This window comes from Mesoplodon mirus, assembly GCF_964341445.2.
Source record: "Mesoplodon mirus genome assembly, chromosome: 1".
NCBI lineage: Eukaryota > Metazoa > Chordata > Mammalia > Artiodactyla > Ziphiidae > Mesoplodon > Mesoplodon mirus.
Window position 1 is genome coordinate 36,231,794 of NC_138976.1, and position 16,650 is coordinate 36,248,443.

Genomic DNA, 16,650 nt, shown 5'->3' on the forward strand with positions numbered 1-16,650 from the left:
CGCATCCACCGCGCGCGGGGGAGCAGGCTGCCGGCCTTCTACCCCGCCCGCGGCCCGTGCGCATCCTCCGCTCTGCTCCGCAGAGCCCCAGCCGGCATCGGGAAGGCCTCGCCGCCGAGGCGGCTCACGGCCCAGCCGGGTAGCGCCTGCGCACGACGCCCCGGCCTCAGGCTCTGCGGCTGCGGCCACGCGCCGGCCGGGCCTCTAAGCCCTGCCAGGCCTCACTAAACTCGCCGCTGCCACCGCGGGGTCCAGGAGTCCGTTACCGCGCCCTGCCTCTCAATTTTTAGAAAATAGGGTTGTATACCTATTCTTTAAGTTCTTCTTGTATTCTACTACCCATACTTACTGTATTCTCTTATTCTTACAAACAGCTTCTCGATGCTTTTTCTGTGACTAGCTTAGAGGAAAGCAATAAGATGTGCAACTGAAAAGAGGCAGTTTTTAATATTTTAAATACTTAATGCAATTTTTAATATGTTTGAGAAAAAAATCATGCAGAAAAGTTCTCATAAGAATAAATGTATATTCCGGATACATCATTTGAGTTAAACATCTTGGCACAACAGGACTACAATCTCGCAGATTCCCTGTCATTTGCCACCTTGTTCTTTCTACCTTTTCTTTCTCCGCTGATATAGAGTTGAATTCCCAGCTGCAGGCTGTGTTGCTCTGCTTTTCCAAGCTGGTCTTGAATGAGACAGTGAGCTGACCAGCAGCTGAGTGTCTCCATCTGACTTGTCACATCTATGCCTGACCATAATCTCTGAGTCCTGAGTTCCCACTGTGCATCCATATACAAATCAGCATGTCAGAGGTAAGCCCAGAGCACAGGCCATAGGGCTGGGCTTCTTCCTGGGCCCTTTGTTTTTGCCAGGTTTTTGCCAGGTGACTTCAGTAACTTGATCAACCACAGTTAAGGTAATGCTAAACAGTTCTAGAATATGCAAAGCCCTTGGAGTTGGGGCCCAGACCTGAATCCAGATGAATGACTTTTTCTCCCAGGCTTGAACTAAGGCTTCAAATCTCCCTATGCTGGCTGGTGGAAGTTCACCTCAGTGCAAATACTTTTAAATGGGGCAGCTATCTTGCTCACCAACAACCATACCCTATCCCTCTTCCTACAAGACAGGTGCTCTTGCTACCAAAGGTGGTCTGAATCTTTGAAAGTTGCTTAATACCTAACCTTGCCTTTCAGGAATTCATCCCTTTCACGGCCCTTTTAGAAACATTTTATCTGATGCTAAGGAGCAGATAACAACCCACTATCACTTCTCTCCCAGCCTGAGCCTGCCCAGGATAATCATTTACGAAATGGAATAAGTCTAACTTATAGGCAGTTCTTTAAGGGATGCTATGTGATTACCAAATGGTAGTATCATCACGCAGTATCATCACTTGGTAGTATCATCCAAGGTGGAATTTTTAAATGACAGTCTTATTACAGCAAGGTACAGTTCTCAAAAGACAAAACTCCCCTGTACCCTCTGATTACCATCTCCTCAGCTGGTAAAAACAGCAGGGCATTTTCCCACCTTAGCATTTATTCATGGAATAGCTGCAACTAAAGTTCAAAGAAAAATAACTGGAGAAGCTAGGAGTGTAAAAAGGAAAATAGGCCAAGAGCACCATCATGGGCAGTAAGAGGGAGGAAGCCACATCACTTTGAAGGATAAAGAATTGGCTCCATTAATCATTAAAGACTAAACCAATTAGAAAGAAAAAGAAACAAACATTAAAGGTCTCATTTGTGGTTTACCCTAGGTATCCCAGCAAAATTTTGTCTTATGAATAGAAAACTCCAAATGTGCCCTTGGATTCTGAAATAAGATATCATCTCAAACTTTATCTGTGTTTATAAACACAAAAGGGGGCAGAGATGAATTCAAACTGCAATATGAGAACAAATTTAACTTCTAATAGAAACATGGTTCAAGGTGGAGTAAGTCAGAAATCTCAGTGTTTATCTCCACACGCATTTATTCCTGGCAATACACTGGAGTTTTCCTTAGAGTGTTTATCCAACTTGGCTTTCCTCTGATGGATCTTCTGGCATACTACACATAAGCGTGTCATACACACAGACCATATGTAGAGGTAACCACTCACTCCCTGCAAAAAACTATGGGGAATAATTATGGGGAAAAAGGAAGGAACTAACATATGTCAGGGATCTATTAAGAGGCTGATACTGTACAAAGCACCTAGCAGATATTTTGTCATTTAAATCTGTGAGCACAGTGTATATTATTTGAATTCTAGAGATTAAAAAAAAATTAGCTGAAGAGAGATCTATATTGAAAGGGATTTAAACCTATATTTGAACCAAAATTCACCTGGATCTAAGCCCACGCATTCTCTTTTCTCTGGGTAGGTGAAGCCAGACCACACTATGTCTTCATTATGCGGCACTGGAAACATACGTCATACTACAAGTAATTGCTCACACTTTAGTCCAAAAGAAAGTTACTACCAAGATAGCCATGATCCCTTATTTTAGGGACTGATAACTTAACAATTGCAACAATTCCATTTTTAAACCTTAAAAAGTCATTGAATAGTTTCAGGCAGAAGAGTAAACTGATCTAATCAGTGTTTTTAAAAGATAACATTTTATATATCAACTGCAAAAACACTTTTGAGAAAAGCAATTGGGAAATTCTGAATATGGACGAGCAGAAAATGATATTAAAATGTTGTTTTAAATTTTGCTATGTGTAAGAATGGGACTGTGGTTATATAAGTGAATTCTTTCTTAGAGATGCATATTGATGTATGAGGACTGAGATAAAATAACAGGATGCCAAGGATTTGCTTTAAAATATTTCATCCCCCCAAAATGGGAGAAGGTGAAGCAAGTTTGGCCAAATGTTAATAACTGTTGAATCTCAGTGATGGCTATATTGGGATTCATTATATTATTCTTTTGATTTCTGTAAATGTTTAAAAACTGCATAATACAAAGTTCCAAAAAAAAAAAGAAAAAGTCTTTCAATCTCAAAAAACACAACTCACTGAACAAGGAATTCAACTGCTTTAATCCAAATGTATCCATTCTCTAATATCAGAAATAAAACCTCTAAAAACCTATTAGTAATGATGTTCAAAAACACCTGTCTTCCAGCAGACACCAAGTAGAGACCTACTTGTTAGTTATATCAGAGAACTGGGTAAGAACTAGGGGAACAAATCTGTTGATGAAGATGAAGACATTGAGCAACTACCCAAATTCACATCTTTAATGAAAGCTACGGGACATCACTTGAAGGGATCAAAATATCTTCGTTTCCTTGGCTTGAAACCAAGACAGCCACTTAGCAAATGAGACAGAATGAAATACCTTGTAAAATATTGATGGCAAAGATTCCTTCCTTACTGGAATCACAGGTGTGAGATCCGAACACCTTTGAAGTTCTTAAACACCTCTTCTGATCTCTAATACCGGTCGGTTTGAGAGACCCCAAACCACCCATTCATGGATTGAACTATTGACCCCTCCATTCAAAAAGAAAATAAAACTTTTAATCCATACTCCACCCACAGTAACTGGATGAACCAAGGTTAAAGTCCTGCTAAACAGCGTTCTAGAAACAGAAAATGGTCATTGGTTACCTATTCTACCTCCATCCCCTACATTCTCCCATCCCCGCAGGGTAAGAGCGCATTAGTTTAACCAAAGGATGCACATGTTCCTGTCTACAAACATCTCCAGAGCTTCCTTTGGGTGCTCTTTTATCTGGACTAGCAGAACAATAAAGCAGCTACAAACACAGCCTTCCTGCTGCTGCTAGCCCAGTTTCGCCTCAGTATTCATCTAGCTTCAGAACAAGGTGCTGTCTCTCTCAGCATGAGCAAACAAAAATCCATCTTACAGTCTAGGCAGGAGTCAAGCAGGGAATACAAACTTGTCCCACTTCAAAGCACCAGGCGTATCTTTCACTGACTAAACAGCAATTCCAGCAAGAGTGACAATGAACCTTTCTTCCCTATTATTGTTGGAAACAATCACCAGCTATTTTGTTCATATTAATTAGTTTATATCTAGTAATAGGCAGCCTTGATTAGAAAAATGCTCTTTGTTACCAAATGAATAGAGTACCAAACAAAACCAAAAGCTTTTTTTTTTAAATTGTTGTTTTTGTCTTAGGAAAGGATTGTCAGGCCTTTCACACTTGAATGTGGGTTTATCTTTGCACAGGTCCCTGAATTCACTCTAAAAGAATGAAAGTTGATGTGCCAGACAATACTGGGCGAAGCCGATTGAGTGAACAGCTTATTACGCCTTGCCTAAGGAGATGCTGTATTTAAATTACTTTTACCTTCTCTGAACCTGGGGAAAACTTGATAATAGGAGAGACTACAATGAATACAGGCTTGGGGGCAAGGGCAAATCAGCCTCGGATTAAAATCTGACTGCACAAATTACATGTGAAGAGTTGACATATAATCAAGATGCTCATCATGGGCGAGAGGATCCTGGGAACCAAGTGACCCAATGAGCTGCATCTCTCCGGAAGGGTAAGCTGCCTCTCTCTGTGACCTAACGCCCCAGCTTACAGCCGACTCCTTCCAAGAGGGCTTGAGTTCCCCCAGCTATCAGAAGCTACTACTGCTCCCAAGACATGGTGAGAATCATGGGACTCACTTCCCTGGTTGAGATTCATTAATTAATTGCTTCAACACAGTTGTTAATAGTCAAGGTTTGAACCCAGCTCTAAGACACACGAGCTACACAGGCTTGTTTGAGGTTAATGTTAAATCCCTTCATTTGGCTTCCGAGACCCTGCAAAACCTTCTCCAACTTTGTAACCTAAACACATCTACCTTTTCTACAACCTTAACTTTGCCGATAAGTATTTAACAATGGGTGCTCAGGAATGAGGGCCTGTGTTTGCCAATTTCTGTGGTGTAAATACTCCACCCTGGCTGATTTCAGGCTACAAGCATGAAGTCAACTGGCTCACGAAATTCCTTTGAAAGTTGAACAATCAGATCTTGTAAGCGGGCAGAGCTGGCTCTAGACATCACTGCTCACAACCTCATACCCCAGTCTATGGCAACCACCCCTGAACTCACATGCAAATGCTGTGAGCTCTCACCTTGGGACAGCTGACATTCACATGGGCTGTCTCCTCTCCCTTACCAGAATAACTCATCCTCATTCGCAAGCTCCCAGCCTGGCAGTCTTCCTTCGAGAAGCCTTCCCTGATTCTACACGTCTTTTCTGGTGTTCCACTTTACCCGCAGAGCACCCATACTTCCTGTATCATAGCATTTGTGACACAGCATTCTAATTTTTTGCTTCCTTATCTGTGTATTTCCCACTACATTTATAAACTCTGACAGGGCGAAAGCCTTCTTTATCTTATTTATTCTTGCATCCCCAGGCCTGCCACAGTGCTTGCTGAATACTGAGATGTATTGAGCAATATGTCAGATACTGTTCTAAGTTCTACACACATGATCTCATTTCAACCCTAAAACCACCCTATGAAGTTGGCTTTTTCATGATGATGCTCATTTTGCAGATGAGGAAACCAAGGCACTGAGAGAGTGAATACCTTTTCTCCTCTCACCCAACAGGCTCAGTTACGAAATACTGGAGCCAGGATTTGAACCTAGGCAATGTGACTGAAGAGCCTTGTGTATCCTTCTAGACCAGTGTTTCTTAACTTTTTTTTTTTTTTCCTATTGGTGACACTCAAGGAAGAAACTTTAATTAAATTCAAATTCTCCCTAAGGAGAAATTAAGTAATAAGGAATAGGATTTCATCAGGCAAGTTTAAGCTCTGGAGGGATTTTTTTATCTCCCAAGATCCAATTTTTGCCCTCTTGGGGACAATCTCTTTCCCATTGACAATGTGTGTTACAGACTTTTCACTATACGCATTTACATTAATGTACCATATGTTTATCCCTAAAAACATATGGTCTTGTTTCACAGTTTTAATGATATCTTCCTGTAAGTATCATTCTGCATCTTGCTTTCTTTTCCCTCCACTAGATATCTTGAGGAGACAGAGCTGTGCTGAGATAGACAGATATCCATCATTTAACTGCAGTATTAAAATTGTATCAACATGACCGACTTGATTAAGTCCTTCTACTACTGAATATTAGAAAGTTTTGTACTTCTTGGCCTTCAATAAATGCGTCAATGAATATCTTCCTGCACATCTCCTTGGACTCACGTGTTTCTAACATAGGTACCAAGATGGGAACAGGGCATGTGCAAAAGTCTATAATTTTAACAGATACTGTCAAATTACTTTCCAGAATGACTGGACCAATTTACTTTCCCACAGAGACTTTACAAGAGTATATATTTCCCCAAGTGTTTATACTAAATATGACCTCTTTCTACCTAGGGCGGTGCTAAACATTTTCATTAAATGAGTCATTTAAAAATATTTATATTACTCACCGGCTGATAGTAGCTTGTGTAAGAGGGAAGATGTGTAGATAAGATGATGCTGTTGGAAATGCTGACAAAAGAGAGTAGTGAGACTGGGATGCTGAAATACCCTGTCCAGAAAACCTGTACTAGGATCTAACTCACTCCACAAAAGGCTAAGAATAGTCATTGCAAGGGAACAGCTGCAGTGGACTTTGAAATGGTGACCTCAGGTAACAGGCAGTAAATCTTTTCACCCATTTACCATGTCTCTCTCGGGCACCAAGAACACTACTGAGGGGAATAGAAACCAAACACCCAAAGTAAATGAGGTGTTGAAAAGGCAATGATCCGTTTTACCAGAAAACAGAAATACACATGATGGTGATAACACTAAACATCCTGGAAAATGATACTACAAACTTTATAATGTTAAGGAACAGCAACAACTATCCATATGATAAAATTCCAAGGTCTTTCAGAGAAGAAGAAAAGCATTTATAGTAAATAAAGTGGAAATGCCCCTTTCTCCTTTCTCCCTCTCCTTCCTTTCCCTCCGTCCCCTTCTTTACACACACATACAGACACACAGACACACACGCCTACCTGAAATATATACAACAAGGGCCTATTGTGTAGCACAGGGAACTCTACTCAATATTTTGTAATAACCTATAAGGGAAAAGAATCTGAAAATATATATACACACACACACACACACACACACACACGCTCTCTCTCTATATATATGTATAACTGAATCACTTTGTTGTACACCTGAAGCTAACATAACACTGTAAATCAACTGTACTTCAAAAAAAAAAAAAACAATAAAACCCCACCCAGCATAAAAATACATAGGTCTGTTTCTTCAGATCTTCATTTCCTTATGAAGGCTCCCATATTATATAAAACTTGTATTCAATTAAAAAAAGAAATATATACAAAATTTAGTAGCCTGCAAAATGATACAAAGAAAAAAAAGTACGGAACAATATTTTGTATCATAATGATTCAAATTTCAATCAATATGGCTTTTTCTCAAAGGTGCACTTTTTTCTTCAACCTTGACCTAAAAGTGATTCTCATGAATGCGATCAGAGGTCACAGCCCAGAAGGAAGAGACAAAGATAAAGGAAGAGCAAGTGGGAAACCACACTTGTTGAGTACTACATGCTTTGCATAGCTTCTCTCCTTTAATCCCCATAACCATGCTGTGAAAGATGATTACATGAAAAGAAATGGAAGCTGTGGGAGGTTAGCATGACTAAGGCACCTTATCCAGCAATTGAGATGTGAGCACAGGCCTAATGACTCCAAAGTCTGTTTCCCCACTATACCATGCTGCCTGCTGAAACTGAAAGGGTCCGGTTAATACTTGAATAGATCAGATTGTAAAACAGTAAGAACAATGCTCTTGCCATGTGACTGTTCTTCACTGGACAGAAAAAGTAACTCATATTACTGTGGTTCAGAAGTTTCTGGAATTGTATTTTCTTCTCAAAGTTACTAGAACAGGTCAAGACAAAATAATCATCATTATAGGAGGAGGACATCAAGACAACATTCAGAAAACTTGTTGTAAGATTAGATCTGTTCTGGACTTTCCTGGTGGCGCAGTGGTTAAGAATCTGCCTGCCAATGCAGGGGACGTGGGTTCCATCCCTGGTCTGGGAAGATCCCACATGCTGTGTAGCAACTAAGCCCTGTGCACCACAACTCTAGAGCCCATGAGCCACAACTACTGAGCCCACGTGCTGCAACTACCGAGCCCACGTGCTGCAACTACTGAAGCCCACACGTCTAGAGCACGTGCTCCGCAACAAGAGAAGCCACCGCAATGAGAAGCCCGTGCACTGCAAGGAAGACTAGTCCCCACTCGCCGCAACTAGAGAACGCCTGCGCACAGCAATGAAGACCCAATGCAGCCAAAAAAGAAAAAAAAAGATTAGATCTGTTCCGAAATAAACCCTAAAAAAGCCAACAGCAGGATTTACTACTGACTGTCTTGATTAGGAGTTTGATGCCTATGGTAACGGCCAGACACCCTAGGCACTGAAAACCATAAGGACCTCCCTCACAAAAATACTCTTCAAAAAAATCCCCACCAAATGATACTTCAAAGGAGACACATGATCTCCAAAGTCAAACACACTTTCTGAAATTCAATTGAAATACTCAACAAAACTATGATTAGCCCAAACCTATGCAGGTTTGAGTCACATACCTGGGGCTGTGAAATGACAGGGGTGGACGTAGAGGCAGCAGCCATGGCAGCTCTGGAGTTGTGGGCGGTGACCAGGCCCCAGCACTAAGGCACCCCACACGGGAGTCAGATTCTCGTGGTTGCTGATCAGATCACGGTCATGCTAGGAGCAACTGTGTACCTGGAAAAGGACAGGAAAACCCACCGTCAGCCTCAGAGGACTAGCATATGCAAGTGAAGTACCTTTGGCCACGGGAAGTGAAAAATCCCCTATACCAAATGCCAACTACCAGCTTAATGACAAGAGGAACCCGGGAGGGAGCATCTAACATCTCACGGGAGGACTTCTGTGCCATTCATCCAAATCAGTTGATGTATTTTCATAAGTCTGCATCCAACTTGGTATGATAGCTAGATGTTTTGGGCAGGTGATTTCAAGTTGTGAAGACAGGGAGAGTGGGCAGAGGGAAGAGCCATCCTGTCATTAAATAACATAGGAATTGAGTGACTCACAATTAAGAGCTGACAGTTTATAGACAAAGGGCAAAAAGAATAATAGTATCGAGTGTCTTAGAGACACCCAGTTCAACCCTGCCCATTAGCAGATGAAAAACCCTGCGGGTTGGAGAAGAGAGATGACTGGAACCTTACTCTTCATTAATGGCAGAACCAGCCCTAGAGCAGCGAGCAAGTCCCAGTCCCAGATGAGACATAAGTGAATGTGTTCCATGTTTACATTTCTTTAGGGAACTTGTTACCACTTTCAGGATTAAAGAAAGGCAAGACACCCCAAAGTTATAGACATGAGTCGGTCACAAGAAAAAGTAAAGTACTTGGGTTGGGGGAGGGGGGAGCTTTGTAAATCAGACTTCCACATGTATGAGGAAGAGTACATTTCTCAATTCCTCTCGATATCCTTAGAGAGAGGATGCTAGACCTATGTGATAATTTCCACATTGCAATTTAGTCCAGAAGGGGACATTTTTCCAGTTTAAGAATTTAAAGAAATACATTCATTTTAAGAAAAGTTTTCATTTTTAGGTTGTTTTCATACCATCTTACAATATTCTTTCTTTTATTCAAAAGATATTTATGAAGCATCTACAGTGAACTAAGGGCATAATGAATAAAATTGAGCCTGCCCCTGCCTGCAGGGAGCTTTTGTCTGTAAATATACTTTCTGGTTTCAGCAGCATGCAAGATAACACTGGAACACTTTCAAACTATTGGCAAATAATACTTTTCATAATAGTAAAAGTTATGAACCAGGATCACAAGATCCAAGTCTTGAGCAGTTAAGTAATGGCAGAGTTGGATATTTAACCCAAGTCTTTGCCAAATCCTCTGGCACTATTTTCTATTAGCTGGATTATGCTGAGCAAGTCACATAACCTCAGAAGAACTGTTTCCTAAGAAACAATCAAGGTTTGGCAGCAACTTACATTCTTATTTTTGAAACTTACATTCTGATTTTTATCCTGTCTCTGTGTATTATCCTTCATACTGTAGGTTTTTTTTTTTTAAGGAATTTTGCCTTTTTTATTTTTAAAAAATTTTCATTTATTTATTTATGTATTTATTTTTGGCTGTGTTGGCTCTTCGTTTCTGTGCGAGGGCTTTCTCTAGTTGCGGCAAGTGGGGGCCACTCCTCATCGAGGTGCGTGGGCCTCTCACTATTGTAGCCTCTCTTGTTGCAGAGCACAGGCTCCAGACGCACAGGCTCAGTAATTGTGGCTCACGGGGCTAGTTGCTCCACGGCATGTGGGATCTTCCCAGACCAGGGCTCGAACCCGTGTCCCCTGCATTGGCAGGCAGATTCTCAACCACTGCGCCACCAGGGAAGCCCCATACTGTAGTTTTAATCACTTTAGGTTTTAGTTGTTTAGAACTGTGGCACCTTCCTATTTTCTTCCTCTACCTTTCTGTTAGAGTGACTATTTTTATTAATAGATAAGAAGTAAAGCTGTCAAGCCACATTTTGGTCTAACATTCAATACAAAATTCCATAGCTGCCCTAAGACAACAGTGATGTTCTCCTCAGTCCCAGTTTTAGAGGGAAAAATACCTGCTGTTTATCACACTGTGATTTTAAGTAACAGCCCAGGAGAAAGGCACACATCCACAGAGTGTATTTCCTCTTTCATGAGGAGTGCCAGAGACCCAAGCCTACCCTGGGAAAATGACAGGGCCCTATGGTGCACTCTTTTGTACTGAACTTATTTCTGGCACCATTTTGTGCCACCCCTACTTTTGTATTTTTCCTTTTTCCTTCTCACATATTGACAATTCACATCTTCTTGTTCTATTATATGTGGAGCGGACAGATGAATATATAAAAATATTATATAATATATAAATATATAAACAATGATAACCAAAAAGCAAAACAAGCAGGCAAGCGAGATTCTATTTTAAAAGACTCACGCTCTGTGTCCTGGCCCAATATCACTTCTGCTGAGCTAAATCATTAAGTGATAAAACCATAAAATATTTTCAATAATCAGAGTACACAGAGTTGCCCAAAAGGTGAATGCTGGGCACCCAACCTGCAGTTGGGAAAGGGATATCGAAATGGATGTGACAAAAATGCCATATGGCATCACTGCTGACAGCAAAAGGGGGAGGGGCAGGAGACTGGGATTTAATGAACACCTACTAGATGCTGAGCACTGGCACAACCATTTCACATACAGTTTAAGGCAGATATTGTTAACTCTTTTCATAGATGAGAAACCCAATGCATTGTTCCCAGTCATGTGGTCAGGAAATGATGGAGCAGAGACCTGAACCAGGACCCACCCCAGGGCCTTTCCATAGATGAACCCTCCAAGCGTACAAATATTAACAGTGAGAAAGTGCTTGGAGTTTTTTAAAGCAAAAATTTCATAAAGTCCTTCAGGAAGCAGGATGCAAGTCAGACATTCTGCAGAGTAACTATTTCCCCAAACCCTGAAACAGGGTACCCTGGGCTGCTCTCATCCATATAAAACTTTCATGATGTGCCCCTAGTTTTGATTTATGTGACACATGCCTGAGCTACATAGTAGATAGTACAGATTGTTAGTTTCATATTTTGAAGACGAACATCAAGACAGAACATTAACTGTCTTCCCCTAAAGCATCTAAGACATATCGAGTTTTGATGCTTTTGTTAAACCTTTTTTTTTCAGACGAAGAGATCTTTATTTCTGAGATAATAGTGTATAACACTAGAAGATTCATAAAAGTGGATGTTGAACATATTCTTACATTATAAGAGCCTTTTGTAAGATGGTATGTGGTTACTTAACTCTTAAAATATAAGAGCTAAGCAATACTACCTCAAAGGGTATAAGATAGCTCTCTCGGGGAGCAATGTCTTAAAATTACATTTATGAAACCTATTTACTTCCCAGCCTATTTACAAAACTGTACAAATCATGGGGGAAGAGATGTGATGACAAAAAAGACAATACCCTAAATAATGATGTCATTCAGTCTCTGGCCAAGTAAGCTGGATTACTTTGACATCTTGTGTCCTGCTTTCCCAGAGCCCCAGACTGCTAACTACAGAGTTGCACGGAATTTTTAAAGAAATTCATCCCTCTTTGAACTCTTCCAAGTATTCAGATACCTGCCCTGCAATTCTTATAGCCTGCCCTCACCATAACTCTCTACTTCCTTTGCTTGAGCTCCAGGTACAGGAAACCACAAAGCAGTGTGAGTCAGCTCCATTAACCGCAGGTGCCCTTGGCCGTCACTATTGCCCATTCTCTTCTTCCCTAGTTGTCCCCATTTTCCATTCTAGGAATGGCTTCTAATCTATATCATTCTTCTCAAAACCGCAAAACTACATCTAATGCCACTCACTTGCAGAATATGAGCTTTGTCACCTGTTGACTTGCCCATTCATCCATTTTACAGTCTTTGGGTATGAATTACCTCAAAATCCCTCCCTATAGTTTGAATTGTATATATATATATACACACACACACACACACACACACACACACACACACACACACATAAAATAGGTAACCAACAAGGGCCTACTGTACAGCGCAGGGAACTCTACTCAATATTTTGTAATAACCCATAAGGGAAAAGAATCTGAAAGAAATAGATATGCATGTATATATAATTGAATCACTTTGTTGTACACCTGAAACTAACAAAACATTGTAAATCAACTATACTTCAATTTAAAAAGATAACTTTTTAAAAAATGGATAGATAAAATACCATTTACAAGTAAGAAAGCTACATAGGCTCATGGTTCTGTGCTAGATTAATGGAAAATAACCAACTGAATATAAGAAAAGGAAATATCCTGAATCAATTTTAGAAGCCACAGATGGATCCCAGCTATTGCTTAAACTTCCAGAAATATACTGGAAAGAATCAATATGGAAGGTTGGAGAACATTTAAGGTTCAACATTCCCTTCATGTGAAACTGTAATTAGGTGGACAGAAAATAAGTAAATGAGACCCCAATAGACTCACAATGATGCTCCCTGTTCAGAGGGATGACGGCTGGAGTGAACTAAGCCAGGGAGCGTTGGAGTACATTTAAAATACACTCAGCTCCTTAAAAGGGGTTCATGGCTCCAACTGAGCAAGTAATCTCTGGCTGTATTTACTTCTAATTTACATGTGGCCATAATGACTGGCCCAGAAAATATGTGGGAAAGAAGCACTACCAGCTGGCTTCTGATATGGGCAGCCATGCCAAGTAACAATGATCTTGCTAATTACTGAGTGCCACACCAAATACCTTAAAAAAAAGTCTCTGGTTCTGAGGCAAATGTTCCCTTTGATTACTTCTGGAGCTGACGCTGGCTCTTTTCCTATGTCTCATAGGAAGATGAATTTCCAACCTGCAAATTTATCTACTATAAAGCTAACCTTTTTCCTTCATCTGGACTTGAATCAAACAGTGACTCATTTCAGTCTCTAGAAAGAATGCAGGGCAATACCTGATACTGAATATGCACAGACTTCATTCTCTAAGGATAAGAGACAGAAAAATCCAAATCCACCAGGCAAATGAAAAATATTATGGGGCTCAAGAGAAGGAAGACTATAGAATCAGAGCAAATATTTACTTAAGAAATAGGTATACTACATAAAAGAGAACTTTAGAAAAACATGAGATCAGAAATGAGTCGGCATTAACAAAAAAATTATGAATTATGAACTTGAATGAAGGCAGTCGATCAAGTAGAAAACAAATAAAAAAGCAGAAAATGGTATTACTGAAGCAGAGCTTTGGGTGGGGCCTACATGACTAAAGATTTCAAAGCTTCCATTCCCAAAACAGAACAGATGAACACAAAGTACTAAAGGAGGAAAGAAGTCATCAATGCTGAAACCAGGAATGGATACATTTATCCTCAAAATTTTAGAAAAGTGTTACACATAAATAGAGCCATTTAGATCAGGTAGGAAAAAATTTCAGACTTGAAATGTGTGTATCCTTCTTCAGAGAGCTCTATACTCTATAGAGTCCAGCAGAAACCAAACAGAAGAAACTCTCAACCTCAAGCCTGGACGGACAAGATGACGTGATAGAGGAAGGTCAGAGCTATAGCTTGTCTTTCTCAGTATTTATCTATTTCTATTTATCTATTTATTTATCTTAAGCATCTGAAGCCAGCCTTATATCTAAAGCCTGAGACTGGAAGATTCTTCTCTTGAATCTGAGTAGATGAAAAGACCTTAACAACAGTAACATCAGGAAGAAGATATTGCACCCATTCAAACAACAACAGGAGACTTAAAAACCAATCACTGGGGGCTTCCCTGGTGGTGCAGTGGTTGAGAGTCTGCCTGCCGATGCGGGGGACACGGGTTCGTGCCTTGGTCCGGGAGGATCCCGCATGCTGCGGAGCGGCTGGGCCCATGAGCCATGGCCGCTAGGCCTGCACGTCCGGAGCCTGTACTCCGCAGCGGGAGAGGCCACAGCAGTGAGAGGCCCGTGTACCGCCAAAAAAAAAAACAATCATTGGAAATGCAGGAGAAGGGTTGGAATATAAAGTTAAGAAACTTGCCCAAAATGTACAGCCAAAAAACAAAGTGAAGGAAAATAGAACAGTAAGAATGAGAAAGCTAGAGGACTAATCCAGCAGATCTAATAGCCAAATAAAAGCAATTCCAGAATAAAAAAAAAATAAAGGAAATGGAATGGGGGTGGGGGGAGGATCAAACAACAAACTCAAAACATTTCTTAAAGTGATAAGTCCTAAGTTTGTTGACTGTAATGGTCCACTGATGCATACCTGCCCACCTGCATCGATTTTAATATGCCCACGTAAGCACATCATCATGATTTTCTTAAACACAAGATTTTAAAAAAAATTCCTGTAACTGATCAGAAAGTGATGGGGGGTGGCTCATAAACAAAGGATTAGGCACCAGAAAGTCCCTGCACTTCTCAACAGCAATCTAGAAGCTAGAAGACAATGGACAATGAAGAAAGTGATTTACAGTCTATAGTCTTATTGCAGGATGTCTTTTGCAAAACAGGGAGGAAACTAATCAAAATGAAGGCATGAGATACAGGAACAGGAGTTCGATTCAGGAGAAAAATAAAGGGAATACCTGGCCTACTTGTGAAAGGACATCACTGGATGACAGGTAAGTGGATTCACAAAGTAGGTTTGCAGAATAACCATCTGTCTGGGTATGTTGAGATATTTCTAGAACTGACAGAGTTTGCGACTGAATGAGCACGTAGAATCCTAAGCACATAGAATAGAATAATAAGCACACAGAAAAATAATAAGCAAATATAAGAAGAATAATAAGAAAACATAAGAAGAATAACTAAAATTTAAAGGAGAAGAATTTACAGAAGAGGAAAAGGATCCATAGAATTCTAAATGAATTCTAAATGGCTCCACTGTGAATGACATTAACAAGGTCATAATAACATTAACACTGAATCTGGTCTGATCAAAATCACAACCTAACTATATCAGGATGAAGAGGTACAGGAGGGGAGTATGCACCACGAAGGATGTCTATCAATACTTGAAACTGATGTATCAAAAAGTACAAGTCTTAGTGATGCAATGCAAATACCCAATGAAGCAGCTAAACCAACTGAAAATGGTAGCTATGGGGAAGGTAAATGGCAGGGAGAGAGAAAAGAATTCCTTTTCCTTAGAAAGCCTCATATAGCTATTTGACACTTTAAATTTCAAACACTTGAACATTTTAATCATTTTAACATTGATTAAAAAATAAAGCAAAAAAAGGAAAAAATATCACTGCTGAAACTAAAAATGTATTTAAAACTACAACAGGCAGAAGTGCCACTACAGAAAACCAAGTTGATGCCATGGAAGACAAGCTTAAGAAATGTCACACGTGCTTATACTAAAAATAGTTACTAGACTGATTAGAAATTATGGGTGTGGAGCACAGAAAATAGAGATTCAATATAAGAATAATTGGTACCCCTGGAAGAACAAATGGAACAGAAGTTATTTAACAATAAAAGTAAACTTTTCTTAAAAGATTAGAAGTCCTTAGGCTTAAAGAACACAATCAAAGAAAAAATAGATAAAATGCACTAAATCAAAATTTAAAACTTCTGTGCACAAAAACACAATCAAGAGTGAAAAGGGGCTTCCCTGGTGGCGCAGTGGTTGAGAGTCTACCTGCCGATGCAGGGGACATGGGTTCATGCTCCGGTCTGGGAAGATCCCACATGCCGTGGAGCGGCTGGGCCCGTGAGCCATGGCCGCTGAGCCTGCGCGTCCGGAGCCTGTGCTCCACAACAGGAGAGGCCACAACAGTGAGAGGCCCGCGTACCACAAAAAATAAACATAAAAAAAAGAGTGAAAAGATAATCCATGGAATGGGAGAAAATATTTGCAAGTTATATATCTAAAAAGGAATTGATATCCAGAACATATAAAGAAAACTCAACAACAAAATCAAACAACCAAACTAAAAATTAAAAGACTTGAATAAATATTTCTCCAAAGATATTCAAATGGCCAAAAAGCACCTGACAAGATAGTCCACATCACTAATAGTTAGGGAAATACATATCAAAACCA

General features: G+C 40.2%; 1 protein-coding gene across 6 annotated transcripts in view; it reads right to left on the bottom strand.

Moving 5' to 3' along the window:
• Window positions 1-16,650, bottom strand: part of LPAR1 (lysophosphatidic acid receptor 1) — a 159,136-nt gene that overhangs the window by 77,305 nt on the left and 65,181 nt on the right. For all 6 annotated transcript variants that reach the window (XM_082615224.1, XM_082615225.1, XM_082615220.1 and 3 more), the window contains exon 2: window positions 8,622-8,781. In XM_082615224.1, the coding sequence (XP_082471350.1) occupies window positions 8,622-8,666 (45 nt within the window). In that variant the 5' untranslated portion in view covers window positions 8,667-8,781. The remainder of the gene's footprint in view (window positions 1-8,621; window positions 8,782-16,650) is intronic.